Here is a 24417-nt window from a genome sequence, read left to right as displayed (position 1 = left end):
GTTGAGATCTTTATATTCTCTGGGACCTCTTTACAGGTTGCTTAGAATTACATAAATGTAACATACTTTAGGCTAATTATATTCTGAAATACTTGCTCTGTTATATCCTAGCTTTATAACCCACAGCCTCTCAACTTTCCTTTCAAATGAGTTATAAATTCTAAGAAAAATTATACATTAGTTCACTTTAAAATGTACTTTGGCTACCACTCATGTCCCTTAGGAACAGTTAAATATTACTCTTCAAGCTACTTCAGTAGTAAGAACCTGATATTACTTAGTACTCACCTTTATGTCTGTTCTGAATCGGTTCATATCCCTCACAAATGAAAGTATTTTGTCATTATACATCTCATAGTTCAGGTTCAATTCAAGATCATAGGTAAGTTTCATTATGAGCTGAGCAGCGAATTCTGCTGCTCCACGTGCCATTTTGCTCAACTGAGGAATTTTCTTTTCCAGTTCCTCAAAGACATCCATGGTAGTACCCAAATAAGGATAATATGTGTCCTGAAAAACAAAGCTAGGTAAATGTACTCACCGGTGGATCCTAAGAGCATGAGCCACGCATTCATTTTACAATCAAAGTTAATAGTAGTACCAATCCTTCCCTTGCTTCTCCTGTATTTCTACTCCAATTTTATCTCCCATCCACTACTTTGGTACCGCTTTTGCTACTTCCTCTGAACCTAACCTCCTAGAATAACTGCTTTCTTCTAGGTCTTAGAGAATCCCTATTCTACTGCATCATATACCCTGAAGAGAAGTCTAGCCAGATTTCTTGAGGTTGTATCCTTATTTTCCTCTCTGGCAAGTTTGACTCATTAGATAAAGACAGCACGCATGAAGTGTGCTTTTGATAAAAAGTGTCACACTTAGATTAAAACTGACCTCCTTTCTAATGATTCAGCACTCAATCCATTCATACATGCTACCCTTTCTAACAAAAGTTCCCTCTACCTTCATTAGACAATTTAAGTTAACTATTTCTTCAACTCTTATTTCTTACCATTGTCCTTGGTAATAATCTCACTGACAATCCTTTGATCTGACCTCATTCTTTATTTTTGGACTATACAATTCTGTATTACCCACTAGGTTTCTAGTGTCTTAAGAAGTCAGTAAGAAGTTTTTTAAAAACCTTCTGGAGGTCAACAGAAATCCTCCTTAAATCTCAACCCTAGAACCAGACATTCAGTTCTTCCTAATGTACTAAACAAATATCGTGACCAACTATTTCAATGCCATCCATACCGCTGTTCTAGCAGAAGGTCAAGAGAATTCCAGCTAGGTTAATCTCCAAATCCAGATCTTACATCAGTCTCTTGCTTCAGACCTTTCTCCTCCTAGTCCCAGGCCAAACATCCAGTGATAAAAAGTCATGTGAGGACCTGTCCTCCGTGGGATCAATAATTTGATGTCAAAGTCAACAGCTCCCAGCCTGACCTCCTATACTAAAAACTCTAGGATCTTTTCATCCCTTGGAGAGCCCATTCCAGGGCTGGCTTTCTAACTTCACCACTTCAGCACAGAGACCTTCAGCCTTCTATTTACTCAGAGTAGCCTTCAGTGCCTTCTAACTGGCTTCCGAAACAAGTCAATCTTGCTTTCCTACAACTTGGTCTGTTCAAAGTTCAGTCTTGTTAACAACCTGACATCTGTTTGGTTTTGTGCTTTTACCCATAATCCCTGTTTAGATTAACATCTCTAGACAAACGTCTAGAACCGTATCTTAGCAGTTATCAAGTACAGCAATGTCCAGGTGAACCTTCTGTTCGGCAGAAATTTTCTTACCTGCACTGTCCAATAGGTAGCCTTGTTACTAAAACTCATCATATCAAATTGAAGATGTTTTAGCGAATAAATTCAACTGCTAATTAAGCTAACTGAGGAACAATTCTATGTTAAGACTGGTAATAAGGGAGTATGCAATAACTGCATGTGTATAACTTCTGAAAATATTTTAAGTACTCTAGGTCTCAAAATTGATCAAAGGAGAACGAAAATATGACTTCAGAGTTCAGACTTACCTCACAAAAACAGAAAGAAACTGCTGGGATTCCAGAATACGCAAGGAAAGGGAAAGCAGCATTATCCAAAGAAAATTCCTCGCTGAAAGGAAAGCAAGAATGTGTCTCTAGAAAGTTTTCTCAAGAGCAGACTGTGCTGCCATGCAACCCTACCCCTATCCCCAAATAAATTCTTAAACTGACCCTAAGTATAGGTAAGCTCACTGCAAGGTTAGGTTTAGATTTCTACCATAGTAGGTGTCACTGGATAATTCTGCTTTTCTATAAGCTGTTCATTCACTTTTTTCAACTTACACTTTGTTGAACCAGTTGCTGTCCCGATAAAGAGACTGCCCAGTAACTGGATGTTTTACCTGTAAAATAAAAGTTAATGTCACTAAAATGAATCTTTCTGAACATAGTTATTTAGCCTGGTCACAAACATTTAGATCTATATACATTTATTGTAAAAGATTTATTGTTATCTTCTTGAAAAAATTTAAGACTGGTAAAACAACCTCAAATTTCTAAAGTTATTCCTACTAGGCTCATGCTGTCATAGTTCCTTCAGTTACTGCAAGAAAAAAATATTCTCCTCCTTAAACCATTTTAAAGGTGTCTTCGCCACAATTTTAAAAGCCCTTTCTAGCCTTCATGATAGGCCTGCCTTGTTTCTGGTCCTTCTAGCTCATTATACTACTGCTGCTTAACCTGCAAACACATTACTGCCTTGCTGGAGGCTACAGAAATTCCCAGTTTCCCATAGGATCAAGGCCCAGTTCTCTGACCCTTGTTCTTGCCATTTTTAAACATTCTGAGCCTGAGTGGCTCAGCTGATTAAGCGTCTACCTTCGGCTCAGGTCATGATCTCAGGGTCCTCAGAAGGGAGTTTGATTCTCTCTCCCCCTGTGTGCTCTCTTTCAAGTAAAATAAAATCTTTAAAAATTTTTTTCTGAGGGCGCCTGGGTGGCTCAGTGGGTTGAGCCACTGCCTTCGGCTTAGGTCATGATCTCAGGGTCCCGGGATCGAGTCCCGTATCAGGCTCTCTGCTCAGCAGGGAGCCTGCTTCCCTCTCACTCTCTCTGCCTGCCTCTCTTCCTACTTGTGATCTCTGTCAAATAAATAAATAAAATCTTTTAAAAAAAATTTTCTGATATATATGGCCTCTAAGCCCATTAGCCAAATCTTATTCCTCCCTATTGCAAAACTATGGTCATTCATAGGTCTGTATTTACTCAATGTATTTACTCAATATTTCATTTGGTCTTTTTATTTACATATTAGGTATAGTTCAAGTTCATTTATTTTTTTTTAATTTTTAAAAGAGTTTATATTTTAAGTAATCGCTACATCCAACATGGGGCTCAAACTCACAACCCTGAGATCAAGAGTTGCACACTCTACCAGGTGAACCAGCCAGGTGCCCCCTCCAGTTCATTGAAAGCTTCCTTAACATTCTGACTCTACAGACAACCCCCATTGGACACCCACAGTACAGCTTAGGCCTCAGGAAATTCTGCAGTATTCCCAAAGAGACTACCTATTTTTTGAGATCAGAGCCTTTCATATACCACCTTATATTTACTAAGTAAATAGTATACCCTCACCTCACATGTTCAATAGGCAGAGCAAATAAGCCAGGAGCAGAACTTAAATAATGCTGCTATAGAATTTATTATAAATTCCTCTAATTGGCTACTTATGATGGTTTAAATATTGTTTTCCATCTTACTGTAAATTAGATTAAAAAATTAAGTTACAGATTTTATATTTAGGTATACACTCACATCTTTCATCGTTTTCTCAATAAGTGAATACAACAGTGGGCTGGCAGAAACCTTGAAGTTGTTGGTACCTGCAAAGAGATTATTTTAACATTGCCCCTTCTCTAATCAAGTAATTTTTACACGGCTACTTCTACAACCAAAAGTACTTGACATAAAAGGAAGACAGTAACCTAAGTAAGTGGCCAAATACAACCACCCTCTTTAAGAACTAGACAAAAGGTGATTAAGAGTCAACTTCTTTAGTAACTGCTAACCCTAATTTGACTCGACTGATGCTCATAGCCCCTCAGCTGGCAGAGTTAATTATTTGTTTTTTGGTACCTTTCTAGTTCACCTAATTAGGACAGTCATCTGCTAGCTACCATCTACTTCCTACACTCCAAAACATTCTGCTGTACAAGACAGCAATAATGATGAATCTAATTAAAAATTTAGTTCAATTTTAACTCCTTCCTCTTTCCAAGGAGATACTTTACTATTCAATTCATCCACGGCTATTATCTGCACTTTTAACAACACTCAAACCCTTTTAGAATTTGATCATCTGGTATTTCTTTTTTTTTTTTAAGATTTTATTAATTTGAGAGAGAGCGAGCAAGCGAGCATGAAAGGGGCGAGGGGGAGGGAGAAGCCAGCTCCCTGATGAGCAGAGGGCCTGATGTGGGACTTGATCCTGGGACTCCAGAACCGAAGGCAGAACTCCTGAATATAAGCACTTGCTTGATCAACTGAGCCACCCCAGTGCCCTGATTATCTGGTATTTCTATTCGTGATGCTACCATCTAGCTCGATGTGAATTAGTCTCTAGAAATACCATTCTATACGGTACGGTTTAGTTCCTTTTGGTCTAAAAAATAGTCGACTCATGGTTCTCAGACTTTAGTGCATCAGAATCACCCGGAGTGCTTGTTAAAACAAAGTATGCCCGGGGTGCCTGGGTGGCTCAGTGAGTTAAAGCCTCTGCCTTCGGCTCAGATCATGATCTCAAGGGTCCTGGGATCGAGCCCCACATTGGGCTCTTTGCTCAGCAGGGAGCTTGCTTCCCTTCCTCTCTCTCTCTGCCTGCCTCTCTTGACTACTTGTAATCTCTATCAAATAAATAAATTAAAAAATCTTTAAAAAACAAAGTATGCTGGACTTATGCTTCAGTTTCAGACTCAAAAGGTCTAAAATTTTATATTGCTAACAGTTCCCAGGTGATCCTAATGCTGCTAATTGAGGGCCACACTGGGAACCATTGCACTGAAAAAGGCAATCTGTACCCCTTCTATAATTTAATGGATTACTAAGAGAAAGCTGCAGTCAGTCTTGGATTAGGGAATGATGTAAATTGTAAAAAATAATAAATGTTGCTGTGAAAGACTTTCTTTTGTTTTACAAGTTTATCTAAATTCATAAATAGCTAATAAAAAGGATACTTACCAAGAACAGCTTTATCTAGATTAATGTAAGTGAAAGCCTTTAAATGCAAAGAGGAAAGGTATCCCTAGAAGAGAAGGAAAAATACTAAATGTACTAACACATATTAATCTGTCACATGGAGCAGCTATTATTAGGGACACCTTTTTAAATTTAGTCTTTTGAGACTAAAAATACAAAGGCAAAAATGATATACAGTTGACTCCCCTAAAGTGTGGGTTGGGGCACTGACCCCCTTCCACACAACTGAAAACCCACCTATAATTTTTGACTCCCCCCCCCCCAAAACTGAACTACATAACTTAAAGCTACGGGAAGCTTTTACATAAACAGTTGATTAACACGTATTTTGTAGGTTCTATGCATCATATATTGTGTTCTTACAATCAAGTACGCTAGAGAAAAGAAAATGCTAAGAAAATCATAAGAGAAAACACTTAGAGGATGTACTTATCTATATCTACATATATTGTATTTATAAATACATTGTATTTATTTTTTTTTAAAAGCCACATATATGTGGGACTGCACAGCTCAAATCTTGTGTTGTTCAGGATCAACTGTAATCAAATCTAAAAATAAAAAGCATGGTTTCTGGAGGACAAATTAAGCCCAACGAGTTCAGCTGCCCATTCTGAGTTATGGGTGATGTTCAGTAATACCTCTAGCCATTCAGTGGCACCAATTGCTCCAAAGTCTCCAGCACTCCAGCTGGCAAAGACAATGCTTCTGCTGGGTCTAAAGCCATCTAAAAGATAACAAAAAGTTAGTTTTATCTTGGGACAGGTTATAGGTAGGCAACTGACCTAAGATGAAACCAGAAATTTCTAATTCAAGATAGCAGATTAATAAATATTTCTCTTTTGAGGCCCCAAGTCAAGGAAAAAAATAAAAATAATTTTTTAAAATTAATCTACAAGGAACAGGGTAGGAGATCATTGGCAAGATTTCAAATACATGGCAGGGACCAGTTTTTACAGGAAGTCACTTTTTTCCAATTCTATTCTTTGAACCCCTAACTTCTGGACGAAAGACTACTTGAGATTATGGTGTAGCTATAATGTGTACCTTCTCTGAAAACAATCTGCATGGAGGTCAGTCACTTAAAACACTGGGTTACTTTACAAACAGTAAAGTAACAAACTTAACAAACAGTGGTTTGTAAAGTAAAGTGTGAAATAGAAAAATTCACACATTTAAGTTACACAGTTTTCAGAGAAATTACATTAATGACAGCTCTTTTGGGCTATGTGTTGCTGCCCTCCATTCCTCCCCTTTCCTTATGTATGTATTTTTCTGTATTATGTGCTTCTGCATAAAAGGTAAGCATTGCAACTTACCCTATGACCCAAAGATTCAAGAAGGTAATGGGCGTTTGTTTGTGTGGGGGTGTGTGCAGAGAAATGGCAGCAAGTACCAAGGGAGAAAGGCTTGAAAGTATTTACATATTATAAACATATAGGAACATATCTAGTATTCTAAGTATAATAAAAAATTACATATTACAACTTTTTTAAAGATTTTATTTATTTGGGAGAACCTGGGGGGCTCAGTGGGTCAAAGCCTCTGCCTTCGGCTTAGGTCATGATCTCAGGGTCCTGGGATCGAGCCCGACATTGGGCTCTCTGCTTGGTGGGGAGCCTGCATCCCCTTTCTCTCTCTGCCTCCCTCTCTACTTATGATCTGTCAAATAAATAAATAAAATCTTAAAAAAAAAATAAAAGATTTCATTTGACAGAAAGAGACACAGCAAGAAAGGGAACACAGGCAAGGGGAGTGGGAGAGGAAGAAGCAGCAGGCTTCCCACTGAGCAGGGAGCCCAATGCGGGGCTCAATCCCAGGACGGTGGGATCATGACATGAGCCAAAGGCAGACGCTGATGACTGAGACACCCAGGCACCCCTACATATTGTAATTTTATTTTATTATTTTATTTGACAGACAGGGAGATCACAAGTAGGCAGAGAGGCAGGCAGAGAGAGAGGGGGAAGCCGGCTCTCTGCTGAGCAAAGAGCCCTATGTGGGGCTCCATCCCAGGATGCTGAGATCATGACCTGAGCCGAAAGCAGAGGCTTAACCAACTAAGCAATCCAGGCGCCCCTAAAATTTTGTAACAAAATTACAGAAAATCAGTACAGAGATATACTATATACCACTGCTTCCTTTAAAATAGATTCCTTAGGGACCATGCTAGATTTGCCGTATCATTCTGAATATGTCAAACTAACAATTGGCGTCCAATACATTTTTTTTGTGTCTCAAAAGAATTAATTCCCAGTGCAATGACGACACTGCATGGAAAGCTGTTTCAAAGTCAAAGGCAGATCCAATAAAAGCCAATCCTGCTTTGCACGTAAGAACTCAAGAGTCTGGCAGAAGTGGAACCATAATAATATAGGCAAAAGTGAGAATGCATAAAATATTTAGAAATATATATAGCACATAGATATTCGAGTTCTCAAAATTTGTACTCTTACCTTTTAAGACCATATCAGAAAATATCTGGGCAAGCTCCAATAGGAGAGTTGTTCCCACACTAGACTTCGCAGCTCCAGGACCCCAAGCATCCCTCTGAGCCCCTATTACAACATAGCGATCTTAAAAAAGAAAAAAGATAAATTATACAATCAACTTTTAAACTGTTTTCTAATATTGAACTCTAAAATAATCATGTTAGTCAAAAGGGTAAAAATGCAATATATGCTCTAAGGGTAAGCTATTTCATCTCTGACTTAGGACTCTGGAAATTAAAAGTTCACGTGACAAAAAAAAAAAGTTCACGTGACAATACTAATCTTTTTCTTTATTAGTATTGCTCCTCTTTTCACATTACCAATTAAGTTTACTCATCAGCCACCTATTAGTGCCCACTAACTTTTTAATAAGCAACCAAAGGCTTTCCTTACTAAATGATAGGACTATTAGATTTCACTTAACTAGATGGTCTATTCAAGGGGTCAGTAGTAAATCATAGCCTGTGTGGGGGCTGTTTTCATGCTGCAATGTTGTTTGAATTAAGTAGTTGCCACAGAGACTGATAGCCTGCAACATGTTTATTATCTGTCCCCTTCAAGAAGAAATGTGCTTATGGCTGATCTATTCATTAACTTAAAAGAGATTTTCTAGTCATAATGTTCAGTTTTGACAAGTTAGTTTCCTAGGGTCTTATTATCTCCCAATAAAACTGTCACCTTAAATAAACAACTTTAGGACAGAGAGGAGTTAGCACTCTACAAAATCAAGCCAAAGCCAGCCTTCCTGCATTGCCTCTTCTGTCCACATTCTGAAGAACTAGGAAAACACAAACAAAACAAAAACAAGGGTCTTTACCAGGTTCTTCAAAACCTTTAATAACTCCAAAAACGTTAAAAATTCTTATCTCTTTCAGCACATTATTCACAGTGAGCTTCACGTTCCTGTTCTGGGAAGTCTCCAGCCTGCACGAGGAGTCTGTTTCCCAGGCAGAAGGACAGTCTCCTTCCATATTTCTGGAAGAAAACAGACATCAGAGTTACTGTTGCTTCCCGCAGGCTTTCAAAATCAGTCTTCCTTACTGCCAGGGAAAGTCTAGGCTAAGAGGACATAAGAAGAAAACATATTAAATTCGCTCCTTGGTGGCCAACCACTTTTGTCTTACTCTGACCTGTAGGCAATCATTTGAAAATCAGTTACCTCCAATTTAACCAATGTTTAAAATTTTCTCTATCTATTCTCATCTGACCCATGCCTTTCTGCCAGAGACAGTTGTAACTTACATTTTAAGTAGATACCAAGATGGACTCAGAATGAAGTTCTTACATACAAGTCCATTAATAGATTCCCATGTTTCCTCACTCTCTCTACTAACCAGTATACATTCTAATCTTAGTTATAAAAGAATATTTCATGCTGCTGATAGGAATCTTCCCCTATTGAATCCTCATGCTATCCAAACAATGCTCTACTTATAGAAGTATGTCAAAACATTATTACCCCCCACTACACAAGGATAAGATAGGGAGCTGGCTTGATAGGTTAGGGAAGACTTTTAAGTGGTGATAAGAACGATAAAAATCGCCTATTAAAAATGCCTCACAGATAGCATTGTTAGTAGTCACATAATATTATACAGGTACCCTTACATGTAGATGCTCTTCATTTGAAACCAATCACCCTGTTAAGTAGGAATATACTTCAACTATCTAAGTCAGAGAAACATGATCAGTGGGGTTAGAGTAACTAGTTTTACGTCACACAGCAAATAAATGCTTACATTAAGTGTCTGAGACTAGATCTACATCCTATGCCAATACCAGGTGGGAAATATGTCCAGCTCAAGATTAAAAATTAATGACAAGTACTCTAATCAGACTGGATTCTATTATTAATGAGGTATACTACTACATTAGGGAGGATATCCAGAACTACTTATGACTGTAAAGCATCTAGAAACTGTCATGAGAACTGAAGATAATCAATCTACCGACTAGAAAACTGGAATTGTTCTGTAGCTAAGAAGAAAATCTAGAAGTAATGCATGTTACAGGGAATAAGGTTTCAGCTCAACAACAATTTTACAGATCTACTCCAATAATTGAATGGGTTGCCACAGTCAGCAAAGTGCTTTACCTCAGGAAGTCCTCAAGCAGAAGGCAGGCCAGCAATAGTATGCAAGGAATTCACTGGGTACACTGAACAAGGACTGGCTGAGTTTATAAATCCAATGTCAAAGTATTAAGATCACTTTATGGAGGAAAAAATTCACGTTTGTCTACAAGTTAACAGCTATCTACCCCACAATATGCCAAATAGGGAAAATTATAGCCAATTATTTTAAATGTTATCAAATTAAAATGATTATTATGCCTTTTTATTTATAAAACCGGTTTTCAGAGAGCTTTCCAATAAGAACTTACTCAAACAACTTATCTGCAGCAGCTCTGGAAATTGTTTGGACAGGAATGCTGGGCAATCCTGACGACTGGGATGGTGGAAACTGAGTGTGATTGAAAGAAGGGAATCCAGGTGTGTATGGGTCACCTGTTCCCAAGTGAGCCTGGTAAAATAAAAGAATAATGCGCTCTGTCAGGTCAGGCATTTGTTCAAGAAATCCCTAGAAGATTCAGATTTAGTATGAGGGTAAAGCTTAAATTTTGTTTAATGCCCCAAAGCCTAATGGTCTGAGTGGCCTACAACATGTGACTCTTGTCCTTACATGGCATGTGTCGAATTCCCAATTCAAGTCACTGTTGAGAAGGTTCCATTAGCAATAGTAACTAGATCTCAAAAGTCACATCCATCTTGTTAGTGCTAGACTCTCGCAGAAAAAAAGAGCATTTAAGGAAAGCATGTTGTACTTCTACTAATGCAGACAGAACCCAGCAACAATTTGTAGAACCCAAAAACTCATTTACTTAAGAAAAAACTCACATGGCCAAAGACTGGAGTGTCTGCATTAATAATGGGAAATCTAGACTGGTCCATGTATATCAAGACACCAATTGCATTGAAGCTTTGAGCATTTGCAACCTAAAGGCAAACATATAAAGATCAGAAAATGAAGAGGTAATCACACAAAATCAGAAGATATTTATTGGGCTTTATGCTAAGACAAAGGGTTATAGAGGACAGCACCAGAACTCCCCAATGTTTCAAAGAGCTTATACACTGAGACAAAATTCTTGCCTTAACTAACTCATCAAGGAGTTTCTTTCTTTTTTTTTTAATCAAGGAGTTTCAAAGACAAATAATAAAAACCCATCCAAAACAACCACTATCTTTTGCTATGTTCCATTCTAGGCTCTTACGGAGTTTTGACTTTTAATTTTCCTTTTCATAAAACATAGTTATAACTGAATTCTCTATATACATAAAGCTCATTTATACAGAATGTAATAGAGCACCTTAATTTAACAATCCTATATAACAGAATATTGTTATTTTAAATTTAAACTCCCTTCACTTAATCCCTTCTGATTACTTCTTTTTCACTGAAAGACAATGACTGCAGAATACTCCAAGTGTAGCTATGCCATAGTTTTACAAATGTCCTACAGTTTAGAGAATTACAACTTATTTAATTTGTTGAACACTTTAAAAAATTATTAGGTATGAGTTTAAGACTGACAGTTTTCAGAATGTAAAAAAAATCAATACTATTTAAATGAAAAACAGTATATCAATGTATTCAAGAACTTTAACTCACCTTTTCAGCAAAAGTGATTTTCCCTGCTCTAACGATCACTAAGGATCCATTCACACGAGAGTTTAAATTTTCAAAGTCTTTTTTTGTGCCAAAATTAGCATGGACCAGTCTACCCTAGAATAAAGACATCAGAGTTAACGAGCATTAGGGTAACTAGAACAACCCTGAGTCTAAGACAGGATGGTTTTACAGATGAAACCCAAGAGAGAAAACAAGAGACAAAAAAGGATGTCCAAGCCTAGAAAGGATGTAAGAGATTTCTAGTTGAACTGGTCACAGTTATCAGGAGTGAATCAAGACTTCTGGTCCCCTATATTCACATCTTGTATCATTGCACGCTGCCTTTAATTTGCACTGACTGACATTTACTCTCTTTTATATCGCTTCTAATATCTGGGGGAAGAGAAAAGCTAACAGAATATGATAAACAAAGAGACAACCAATATAAATACTGTAGGCTAGCCCTGGCAGCACCAATTACATAAAGTTCCTAACAAGTGAATGCTAGATAATTAAGGACATACATAGGAACGGATCTTAACCGAAAGTTCTGATAATAAACCTGTGTGAAAACTATTAAATACTATTACAATAATAAAGTGACTTGCATAGATCAACTTTTAGATGTCTATAAAGGCTGTCTCATAATATTCCTAAATTCTATTAGAGCTATGACAACCAAATATCCAAATATGGGACAGCCTGCGGATGAACTATAAAACCCTCAATGTTCTCTTCTCTTTCTAATTAATTTGAGAGAGAGAGAGAGAGAGAGAAGGGGGATGAGGGAGGAGGGGGAGAGGGGAGAGAGAGTGACAAGCAGACTCCATGCTCAGTGTGGAATCCCACATGGGGCTCAATCTCACCAGTCTGAGATTAAGACCTGAGCTGAAACCAAGAGCTGGATGCTTAACTGACTGTAACCCCAAACTCAATGTTCTTTACCAGATGTGCACCCATCTCCAACCCCTAGTTTGTAGGTAGCCAGGGAAAGTGATACAGCACAGGTAAGACTTCATCTGGCTTGGAAGGCACCCACTAGCTAGACCCTTGACATACAAACATGTTTTCTCACCTGAAAAACCTAGATAGATCTGTTTTTTAATTTCTGTAGTAGTTTGGCCATATTTGCCTAAATTTAAAAAATGATCAAGCATTAAAGAATCATGCTAAGACCAGACTCTAGGCAAAATGGTTACTTCTATCTATCCCCACACGGCATCTTGATTATCGACATTCATTCAACATACACCACTATGTGAGGCACAGCCAGGGCTCTGTGACATAAGCAGTACAGAAAGCCAACCTCTAGCTCTCCATGTAGCTTACATTCTAGTGTGGAAACAAACGTCAGGTGTGTTAAGTTCCATGAAGAAAAATAAAGCAGGATAAGGGAAACTGATTGAAGGAAGGCCATTTTTACCAAGATAATTAAGGAAGACACTTCCCTAAAGAGGTAACAGTGGAGAAGAGACTTATACAAAATGAAGAGGCCATGTTGGTTTTTAAGGGAAGCGTGGGGCTGGCAGAAGGAAAAGTAAGTTTTATAAAGGCCTTGAGGTGGAAGCATGCCTGTGTTTTAGAGTTTGAGGAACACCAGGGAAGCTGGGGTGGCCAGAGCACAGTGAAGGAGGAAAAGAGCAGGCGGATGACTTAGGGCCCTTGCTGTCCTATTTGAGAACCTGGGCTTTTACTTTCACTGTAGCACAGGAGGGTTGAGAACAACAGTATCTTACACAATCAGGGACATTTTAAAAGTAAATTTACACCAAAATTCCTACAAAAGTAACGATGAGTTTCTGAGCTATTCAGGAGGAAAAACAATTTCATGTACTGTTTTGCCTTACTTACTGTAACGGTCGCTGCCTTACTGTATGCCACGTAACCCTCAGGACTCTCTACCAGGTATACCACACCACTGTCCATGCCCACTATGGTCACCGAGTTCTGAGCACTGCTAAAAAGATTAAGTTAAAGTGAAACTAAAGGTAAGGACAACCTTGGGGAAAAAAATTAAATGGTTTTAATACATTTAGTATTTGGCATGCACTATTTATTTTTAAAGTCTCTGCTATATTAGCACACCTGAAAATAGCTACTTACATAAAATCAGTTTACCATCTTTCAACACATACCTGCTTTTGACCTGAATCTTAACAAAATGTTCATCACGCCAAATTTTGCTAAGTAGAAATGCACGGAATTGATTCTCAATGAAAAAAGCAAGGCTTTCATCTTTTTGAGATCCCGCCTCACGAGGGACATACGTCTTTTCATTCAGCTGCCTAGAGGAAAAACCATCACTGTTAAATGAACTGAAATTTAATTTAAAATAAACAGTGAACTCAAATATCAAGCAAATTGTTTTAAAAGCATAACTCAAGGGCGCCTGGGTGGCTCAGTGGGTTAAACCTCTGCCTTTGGCTCAGGTCATGATCTCAGGGTCCTGGGATCGAGCCCCGAAACAGGCTGTCTGCTTGGCGGGGAGCCTGCTTCCTTCTCCCTCTCTGCCTACTTGTGATCTTTCTGTCAAATAAATAAATAAAATCTTTAAAAAAATAAAATAAAATAAAAATAAAAGCATAACTCAATACTAGTCATAGCTAAATAGATTAACTGGGACCCAAAATTTCTGGATTGACTAAAAGGCAAACTTGGGGGGAAAAAATGGCCAAATATCTGAAGGTATTTAGGTCTTCAGCTTGTTAAAACCTCTTTATCCAAGTAAAGTGGTCCTTCAAGAGCTCCATCCTAAGGGGGTTCCTCTTTAGGGTAGCTTTAGGGGAAATGAGTAATTTCCAAGAAATCTGTTGTAAGCAAAATGATAGATAGTGTTACTGTTGGTACAGCTTTAATCTTCACCTACTTTGAAGCAAAACTACTGCTTGTTCTGGTCTCCTATGTCTCATTGTCAATATATGTATATCATATAGATTCTCTTTTGTAAACTACACTCTCATTTGATCTATAAGGCCTGGTATATAGTATACACTAAAGTATTCACTAGATGAAGTAAAAATGCCAAGATTCCTAACCTAAGATTAAGAGAATTACTGTATCTCTGAAAGTGTAGGAAGCCAGCTAAAAGGTAAAGGATGAATATATCCTTTACACAGAGTTAGATAAGTTTCTAAGGAAGATCTTAAAATCCAAAGGACAGGAACCTTAAGGACCCTTCTTAAGGTATGGATTAATGAGAACCAGAAGAAATCAAGGAGTACTAAAGACATGATATGTCTCTGTATCAAGTCAGGCAGTCAAATTAGTCCTGATCTCAAAAATAAAGGCTACTTACTGATACCCTTGTGGATAGTAGCAAAGCACAGACTTATAAGGGGTTAAGATGCAAAATCAAAGCAGAAGAGAGTCTGACACAGGGAAGTGACTATAAAGAGAGCCAGATAACAAAAAGATCAAAGACCTAGGAATTTTTTTTTAAAGGAAAAGGGAGTGTCCTCACAAAAGTTCTTTTTCCCATCTGAGGGTTTGAATTCCTTACTAATTGCTTTTCCTCCAGCTGAACACAGGGGGAGGCCTGCCCTAACTCTAAGGCTTTCCTCCAGACTATCTCATTTGTTTTGTTGAACTGTTCTGAGTAATTGGTATTTGTTTAAATACTGAGATTAAAAGTAGCTCCAGCTTACCTCATGGTGGTGAGGAACTCTGTGTTATGCAGTCTCTCTAACAACTTTTCTTTGAGGTCTGCCCAAAATAAGCGAGAAGGTGTTTCAGGGAAGTACTCTTCTGTTTCTGAAGGTTCTGTTCCCTCTGGAGACAGAGACTCCGTTCCTGATGGTCTCTCACATTCAGCTTTTGGTTCCACACGCTTACAATAGCCCAAGTAGCCAATCATAAATCCTACGGATAAAGTTTCACAGCTGAACTCAGAATTTCCTTTATAATATATTCCTATAGGAACTGTTAATATTTTCAGCTAAGCCTTGAAAATACAGGTTTATTCAAACTCTAAGCAAACAGTTTGAAAGTAAATAATAACATCTCAGTTTTATATGTTTTAAACCAGTCAATCTAATAAATCATTCAGTTGACTCTTGAACAATGTTGGGGGTGGTTTTAGGGTGTAAACCCCCACAGTGAAAAATCTGCATATAACTTTTGACTCTCCAAAAAACGTTAATTACTAATAGCATATTGTTGCCCAGAAGCCTTATAATGACATAATCAATTAACACGTATTTTGTACATATACATGTTACATACATGCATACATACGTGAATACAATATATTCTTACAACAATACCTATCTTTTTTTAACTTTTTCAGTATTTCTAGGCTATGCAGTTGGTAAATTCTTTCAAATTGTCACAAATCTCCAAAAAAAATTTTTCCAATATATTCATTGAAAAAAAATCTGCATGTGAGTGTACCTACACAGTTCAAGCCCATGTTGTTCAAGAGTCAAATGTGTAAGAACTTTAAATAGTTACTTCTTGATTTTTTTTCATTTAAGTAATCTCCACACCCAACATAAGGCTTGAACTTATCACTCCAAAATCAAGTCACATGCTTTACTGAGCCAGCCACATGTCCCTAAATAATTACCTTTTTAAGACATCGGTAACTTTTCTTCCCAGAAGCCTTCCTTAAATCCTTAGGGCAAGCTTGTATGCTACAAATATTCTGTGTGTATTTCTAGTATAACACTGGCACAGTTCAATGCAACCCCCCACACAAGGCTCAAATCAATTTGAGCTTGAATCTAATAACAGGCTTACAGTCTCAGTCATCGTTGTATTCCTAGTGCCTAGCATAATGGCACATAAAAAGGTACAAAATATATGTTTGCTTAGCTGAATTAACAGACTTCCTATAGTCAGTGACAAGGAACATTTAAGTTTAGAATGGCAACTCTTACCAATCAAGAAAAAGAGGACTACAGCAATAGTCCCATAGCAGATAAATCCATTCAACCTTTTTGGTTTTGTGACACTGGCATGATTACCCCTCACGTTACTATCAACATTTTCTTCTTCATCTGCAGCTAGTTTCATCTCCACATGACTGTTATCACCATCTACTTGCCGTGCCAGACTAAACCGGGTATAGGACAATGGTTCTCCACCAAACTGAAGATTTGAAGAAAGAGGGGAAAAAAGCATTATGAAAGAGAAGAAAGGGAAGAGGAACATTTACAAAAAGTTTGGTTAGGTACTATACTTATTATTGGGCCATTATTGGGACTTGCTATATATTCTTAAGGAAAAAGAAGTTCCTCTTTCAAAGGAACATTCTTCCCTATGCCCTGTTCTGTCCATGGCAGATGAGGGCTAGATCACACACTGGCCTTTATCTCATTCAGCCTTTTCATTCGGGGTGTCTGTTATGTATGTCTAACATAGGTATACATGTTATACAGTGCTTTCTTCAGTTCCTCTTATCTACTTGGCTGTCCCCCTCGCACCACACCCAAAAAATATCCTGAAAGTTCTTAAAGGAATTTTCAAGTAAGTTCACTCTACTCAAGACTGAATATACCCTTCCTTTGTGGGAACAGTTAGTGCTCAAGACCACCACTTCAAGATAAACAAATACTTTATGATACCTTTGGATATGACTTCATGATTACTGGGTAAGAGTCATTCTTGTATACTTCATATTCTCACAAACTGGTAAAAGAAACACAACTTAAAATATCTTACCAAGCTAGAGAACGCTGATCTGGCTTGATCCATCATTCTGAGCTGCCACACAGAAAAGCCTAGTATTAAAACAGAAAATTAATGGGAGATAGATACCACCGTATTATTATACATCAAATTTACTTTTAAATATATTATCACCTTTCTAGAAAGGGTCTTTAACAAAGACATTTAGTTTATAGGACAACTAAATTTAGTGTAATCCTTGATTAGATCCTGAATTGAGGTGGGGAGGGTGGGGAAAGTGACATACTATATCATTGGGAGAAATAAATCTAAATACAGACTATATACTGGATAACAATACTGTTATCAGTGTTAGATTTGGAGAGTACAATAATGGTATTCTGTTTTTGGAGGAGAAAGCCCTTGTTTTTAGAAAACTAATACTGAAGATTTTAAGAATGAAGTATTAGGGAGCCTGGCTGGCTCAGTTGGAAGAGCAAGCAACTCTTGATCTCAGGGTTGTGAGTTCAAGACCTATGTTAGATGTAAAAATTACTAAAATAATAAAAATAAACTTAAGAATGAAGTATCATAATGTCTATTTTTATTTTATTTTTTAAAGATTTTATTTACTTATTTGATAGAGAGAAAAAGCACACAAGCAGGCAGAGAGCAGTAGAGGGAGAGGGAGAAGCAGGTTTCCCACTGAGCAGGGACCTCCACCCAGAGCTCAATCCCAGGACCCTGGGATCCTGGCCTGAGCCGAAGCCAGATGCTCAACTATCTGAACCACCCAGATACCCCACACATCATAACTTGTACAATTGACTCTGGAACAGTTCAGTTTTAAAAAGTGTTAAGAAATAAAGCAAATGTGGCAACTATTAGCAACTGGTGAATCAGAGTAAAGGGTACATGGATATATACTATACTGTTCAATTTTTCCTGTAAGCTTGAAAATTTTCAAACTTAAAAATGTGGGGGGGGGGGTGCCTGGGTGGCTCAGTGGGTTAGGCCGCTGCCTTTGGCTCAGGTCGTGGTCTCAGGGTCCTGGGATCAAGTCCCGCGTCGGGTTCTCTGCTCAGCGGGGAGCCTGCTTCCCTCTCTCTCTCTGCCTGCCTCTCTGCCTGCTTGTGGTCTCTGTCAAATAAATAAATAAAATCTTTAAAAAGAAAATGTGGGGGGGGGCACTTGGGTGGCTCAGTGGGTAAAGCACCTGACTCCTGGTTTCAGCTCAGGTCATGATCTTAGGGTCATGTGACTGAGCCCCATGGCAGGATCTACTACGCTCTGCAGAGAGTCCGCTTGAGATTCTCTGCCTCTCCCTCTGCTCCTCACCTCCCCACCAAAAGTAAATAAGTAAATCTTAAAAAGTGTGTGGGAAAAATCAGTTAGATGTTAAGTAGATTTAAGTAGCTGAATTTAGTAGTCAAAAGAACAAATACAAAAGGCAACAGACTAGCACCTGGGCGGGGGGGGGGGGGGGACTAAAGCAGAATTAAGCCAAGAATGGTCATGCTACAAAGACCCATAACAAAGCATTTGCAATAAAAATGACCAAAACCCTGATCCTTCTGATTAGATTAACAGTTCTTACACATTATCTAGCAGATCATTGATGGAAAAAGAATAAACAAAAAAAGAAAAACACAGTATAGACAAAGAAGCCAATTATCTGTGGTGTTAAGTGTCTTGTTCAAGGCTGAAAACTGATCATCTAAAACTGAAGTTCAATGGGTTACTGGGTTATAAAAATTGTGTTCTCATCTCCAGAAATTTAAAAAATTAATCTTAACCCTTGAATCACTATATTGTATGCCTAAAACTAATATATATGGTATGTCCACTATACATCAGTGTATCAATTAAAATAAATTTTAAAATAATTCAATGACAACCAGTTTAGGTTTTTTTTTTAGTTTTTTCCCCCCCAGTAATCTCTACAGCCAACATGGGGCTTGAACTTACACCCACCCTGAGGGTCAAGAGTTACATGCTCTACCAACTGACTTAGCCAACCATGCCCCCTGACAGCCACTTCAAGAGTAAAAAACACCTCCTTAACCAAGAGAATCCTATATTAAGTTACAGTACAGGTATTAACTGAAATCTGGATTTTCTAATTAATTTGGTTTTACTCCAACTAGGTGTTTGAAAATATTATGTTGAAATAAATAAAATGGTCACTTAATTCATACTATCTATTTTAAGGCCTTTCCTATATTATAATTACACTTAAAGCACATTTAACACCCACATACCACAAAGCAAACTGTGAGATATATGAAGATTGTAAAAGACATTATATAAACTGGCATCAGAAAAGTCTCCTATCAAAACCTATGGACAACAACAAAAATTTAAAGACCTTAAAGACCAGAGCTAAGAAGTATGAGATCGTTTTCTAAGAAGCAGTCTCTTGCCCTATCTGGTACAAAAAGTTTATCACTATCACTGCACCAGAACGGTACAAACCCAATCACTAAAACCAGAACTAGAAGACTCCACCCTGAACCAATTTTAATCACCCTTTTCTAGGAAAGAGCAGCTTTCAAGTTTAATATCCTTCTGAACCAGTCACTCAAGGTTTCTAGTTTTAAATTAATTTTCAGACTAAAGGAACAACACTTTTAAATAAATGATCCAAGTAAAGGATTTAAATAAACGATGAGATTAAGTGATTCCAAGTCTGCATAAACAAAGATATTAATAAAATATGTAATTATTTTATATAATTAAAATCTAAACACATTTTTATTGAAAAAAACAGTATTTCTGTTTCAATACCGAGACATAAAATATTATAACATAAAAGAAATAAAGTTGGAGGAAAAACTCTGACCTAGGCAATTCCCATTTTAATCTCGTAATTTAACCCCACATCTATGAAGAATACAATTAATTGTAGATATCTATAAATTATTCCTTAAGTTTTATATATAACAAATTTGAATCATTCTTTCAAAATGACCTCACACACAGTAAAGCTCTGTATGTAAGAGAGCCCCTTAATAAATTTTCTTCCAATTGACATCACTCTTATTTATGTGCTCTAAAAGCATGGGAGAAACTTTCCATACCAGTTATAACTGTCTATAAGCAGGTAGTTATGTTCAAAGACAGCATCTCAACACCAAACAACGTTTATACGGCTTATTTCAAGATATCACCACTGCTGATAATTTGTAACAAGAGACAAACCAAACATCACCTTGATTTTTATACATATTAGCACCTTGTATATATTTAGTGCTCTCAGATAACTGGAAAACCTATTCAGTTTCTCACATTAATAATGAAAATTAAGGTAAGTAAAACAGAGCCCGTTCATGTTTGGGAACATGAAATGGAAGGAGGATCTGAAATGTCTTCTAATTGAGCCATGGGATAGAACACAGGAGGTAGGCAAAGGTACTAGCTAGACTACAGTCCTAAATTTTATAATTCAAATCATTTTATTCCTACTTTCTGGAAGTATGGCATTGATTTTTATTTAATTTTTTAAAATACAGTACACTTTGAGGTCTTAAGCTACTTTGGGGTGTCACAAAACCAAGAGTCTGTACACAATACATATTGCTAAGTAGGGCCGAGCGGATCATGTACCAAAATACACTGTCATCTATGTCTAAGATACCCAAGGCTGCTACTCCATTTTACCTGAAATAACAATAAGCCACTTTTTTGTTAATACTGACAAGCTCAATTCCACTTGGAAAATGGACCGCTGTTTCAAGTCCTTAGAGTTCACATAAAAAAATATCCTCTACCTCTACCTGTTTCTGAGGCTCTGTTCTAGAGGACGACTTCACTACCTAATAACTACTGTCCTCTACTTTCTCCAAAATGGGACAGAATCCAGATCCTGCCTCTACTAACATTCTTCCTTTGTTCTTGTTTGACTCTTCCTGACTCAGTTCAGGGAACATCTTTTTGGAGCCTTCTCTGATTTCCTTGCCCTACACTTAATACAGAATGTATGAAGTATAAGGGACGCCTGGTGGCTCAGTCAGTTAAGTATCTGCCTTTGGCTCAGGTCACAATCTCAAGGTCCACGGATCAAGTCCCCCATCTAGCTCCCTGCTCAGCAGGAAGTCTGCTTCTCCCTCTACCTCCTCCCCTTGGCTTGTGTTCTCTCTTGGCTTGTGTTCTCTTTTGCTCATGCTGTCTCTTCTCAAGTAAATAAATAAAATCTTTAAAAATAAGGAATTTACAAGGAATAATTAAGAATAAAGATATCATATTTCTTAACAGTAGTGGGACATGTTTAATGTATATGAAGTTCATTTTTCTTATCATTTGGAAATTACATAGAGAATATAATGAAAACCTCATTCTTCTCCCATCCCTGTGCAATCTTCTCCCATCCCTGGCACTTTTCTGGTTTATCCTGGAATCACTAGGCAAAGCATGAATAGGGAGATTTTAAAAAGCAGGAAAACTTTAGGGGCGCCTGGTGGCTCAGTCAGTTGGGCCTCTGACACTTGGTTTTGGCTAAGGTCATGACCTCAGAGTCCCGGGATTGCAAAGAACATCCAGCAGTGGATCTCTTGACCTCTGCGAAAGAGCTGGCTTGAGATTCTCTCCTCCTTCTCCCTCTGCCCCTGCCCCACTCATGTGCATTCTTTCTCAAATAAATAAAATCTTTAAAGAAAAAAAAGGCAGAAAAACTTTAAAGGTTACCTGGTAAGGCTCCAAGTTCTTAAGCAATTGATTATGGATACCCATTTTGCAAACTGTTTCCCTACTCATTTGCAGGGGAAAATGAAAGGCTACATGAATACAAAACTTCTGCGGAGCCCTCAGGACACATAACTGTGTCCACCTAGTATGACTTGTAAAGAGATGGTCAAAATCTTTCCTAGCATTAAGGGTCTAAAATGAAAGGGCTATGAAGTGCCTGGGGGGTGGCTCAGTCACCTGGGCGGCTGAGTCTTAGTTTCAGCTCAGGTCATAATCTCAGGGTGGTGAAATCCAGCCAAGAACAGACTCGGCACTCAGCCGGAAGTTGCTTGAAAATTCTCTCCCCCTCTGCCCCTCCCCTCAAATAAATCTTTTCAAAAAATACAAAAATGAAAAGGCCCTGGCAGAAAACAAGAAGAATCTTCATTCCCATTCAGCTTTCTGTAAAAAGACTGCCCTACTCAAAGGTAGGACCGCTTGAAGTCATTGCTATCTACCTGTACGGTGTTTATCTTAGAGCACACAAGCAGCACAGAGAAGAGCTCCAAAATGTCTCAGAGGATCACTTTTAACTAGCTTTCACTGTTGTCTGATTCAAGTTCCACCAGGAACCATGCTCCATTATAGATAAGTACATTATCAGAGGCAAGTAACAGCCACCAACTTAGGGCAGTTAGTGGAGTTACTGTCTCTACCCAACAATCTTCAGCATAGGCTAATTTCACAACCATTACTTCCCAAAAACATTCCATTAAAGTTCAAGGGTGCTATGCTATATAAACCTTTAGAAAATATTTCATTATCAATGAAATGTTTTAAATTCTAGATCTTCTTGTGAAGTATACTGAATTTATTATAATCCGAAAAGGAGAAAAAAAAGCCCAGCAGGGCCAACAAGTACTGTAGAGTTTTGCAACAGAAAACACCTTCTGAAAATCACCCTAAATGTCTTTGTCAATAAGGTAAAATCCCCCAGCTCAGCAGCAACTGAATAAGCATCTAGTATTCCAACTCGTATCTAAAGCCTAGAATAAAGGTATCAGGTATCCAAATACTTTTTAAGAGGACAACTATTTCCTACTTCAATTCTCTTATCCAACCTCCCAGAAAAAAAAGCAGAAGCAGTTAAGTTCCCTGGTCTACCCAAGGTCGCTGAAAGCAAAGGAAAAATGTTCACCAAAGAGCCAAGTCACAAAACATTTTCTTACTCACCCTACCCGCTACTACCTTAGAAAGCCATCCATCCACCAGAAACAGTAATACAATGGATGTCTAAGGCATATCAATGTAACACAGCCTTTTATCCTATCACTAATTTCCTGAAAGCAAAAGCCAATTCCAATCCCAACAGCTTTCCCTTAGGCTCCAGACCACAGCTTCACAAACCAGAAGTCATCCCTTCGTCTCCCACCTTCCAACAAGGAGAGCCTAGCAATCACAATATTCTTTCAGTCAATACCCGCGGGGTTCAGGCGGCTTCTGCCTGGGCAACACTGAGAACCCATACACATGGCCAGCGGCAACGCTAGAAGATCAGGGTGTACCAGGGTTCACACTCAGGGCTTACAGAAACTCCCATCAAATTCCCAGGACACACTCGTAACCGAGTCGAGGACAGCTCTGACCCTTTCAGCAGTGAGACCAGGGCCCGAGTAGGCCCTGGGAACGAAGGGCTACAAGCTCAAGGTCACCCATGCACCCCGACAGCAGTTCCCCGAGGACACTTCTCGGAGCAGCCACGTGCTCTCAGCAGAGCGGGTCGCCGCTGCAGCAGCGTGGCTCGCACGCCCGCGGCCTAAGGCTGTCCCACGAGGTCCCGCATCTTTTAAGGACGAGCCAGGGAGGACAAGGAATCCGGGTGGCCCGAGGAACCGGAAGCAGAATGGCGGGGCTCAGAGCTACAGTAGGTACCCCTCATCTCGCCCTCCACGGAAAAACCATTTGCCGCTCCGTGACCGAGACAAGGCGCAGGAAGGCAAAGAGGACAGTCTTTCGCCCAGTGGCTCCAGCTCGCTGCACCTGCAGCCGGCTCCCCGCGCCGCCGCGGCCCCTTCCTGACCCGCACGCGGAGCCCGCTCCATCCCCCTCGCCCCTCTCAGAAGCCGCCGCAGCCTCCCCGCGTCCCCTGCGGCTCCCGGACACTGCTGGACAGCACCCAGAGGGCCGCCGCGGAGTCCGCTCGGACCAGCCCTGCAGGCTGAGGAGAGGCCCGGAGGGCAGGCAGTGTTCTAGCATCGGCGCGACACTCACACGGACACCCCCTCCGGCCGCTACCTCCACAGCCGCCACAGGCTGAAGCAGACGCTCTCTGGGGGACGTTCGCCCCCAACCGGCTGTTTATAGCTTGGCTCCACCCTCTTCCAACCCCCACCCCGGCTTTGCGTCACTTCCTGTCTCACGTACACCCAAGAGGTGCCCGGGCTGTGGACTGCCTGGGGCGAGCGGTGCGCACGCACCGGGACGCGGCCCCTCGGCTAGTGTGCGAGGCGGGGCGGGGAGGGGCGGAGCGTGGTCGGACAGAAAAGGCGCCAAGACTGCAGGTGCCGGGAGGAGCGGTGGGATCCGCTTACTGGCGTCTCTTTTACTCGCCGCGTTCTGCTGCGGCACGCGCGGGCTGCAGCTCTGCTCGGTGGATCCAGCAATCTAACCTTGACCGACCTCCAGGCCCTGCAGTGCAAAGGCAGATGGTGTTGGCATTCACTCCTAAATGCTGGATACACACGCGGAA

General features: G+C 39.3%; 1 protein-coding gene across 4 annotated transcripts in view; it reads right to left on the bottom strand.

The window, feature by feature from the left end:
• Positions 1 to 24066, bottom strand: part of TFRC (transferrin receptor) — a 28536-nt gene extending 4470 nt beyond the window's left edge. The window contains exons 1-17 of one of the 4 annotated variants that reach the window (XM_004745360.3): positions 23940 to 24066; positions 17061 to 17119; positions 16277 to 16487; positions 15044 to 15257; positions 13535 to 13684; positions 13251 to 13356; positions 11400 to 11513; positions 10625 to 10723; positions 10111 to 10250; positions 8546 to 8703; positions 7693 to 7812; positions 5878 to 5963; positions 5219 to 5282; positions 3797 to 3864; positions 2325 to 2383; positions 2031 to 2112; positions 289 to 510 (exon numbers count right to left, since the gene is read on the bottom strand). In XM_004745360.3, coding sequence (XP_004745417.1) covers positions 289 to 510; positions 2031 to 2112; positions 2325 to 2383; positions 3797 to 3864; positions 5219 to 5282; positions 5878 to 5963; positions 7693 to 7812; positions 8546 to 8703; positions 10111 to 10250; positions 10625 to 10723; positions 11400 to 11513; positions 13251 to 13356; positions 13535 to 13684; positions 15044 to 15257; positions 16277 to 16487; positions 17061 to 17096 — 1929 coding nt within the window. In that variant the 5' untranslated portion in view covers positions 17097 to 17119; positions 23940 to 24066. Of the gene's footprint in view, positions 1 to 288; positions 511 to 2030; positions 2113 to 2324; positions 2384 to 3796; positions 3865 to 5218; positions 5283 to 5877; positions 5964 to 7692; positions 7813 to 8545; positions 8704 to 10110; positions 10251 to 10624; positions 10724 to 11399; positions 11514 to 13250; positions 13357 to 13534; positions 13685 to 15043; positions 15258 to 16276; positions 16488 to 17060; positions 17120 to 23939 lie in introns of those variants that run through there. The other 3 variants (XM_004745361.3, XM_045088052.1, NM_001310181.1) reach the window with 3 other exon arrangements.
• Between the last annotated feature and the right edge of the window lie 351 nt (positions 24067 to 24417).

Source organism: Mustela putorius, unplaced genomic scaffold (assembly GCF_011764305.1).
Source record: "Mustela putorius furo isolate JIRA1106 unplaced genomic scaffold, ASM1176430v1.1 tig00003834_pilon_pilon_pilon, whole genome shotgun sequence".
In the NCBI taxonomy this organism is placed as follows: domain Eukaryota; kingdom Metazoa; phylum Chordata; class Mammalia; order Carnivora; family Mustelidae; genus Mustela; species Mustela putorius.
This window is presented reverse-complemented; position numbering and strand designations above follow the sequence as displayed.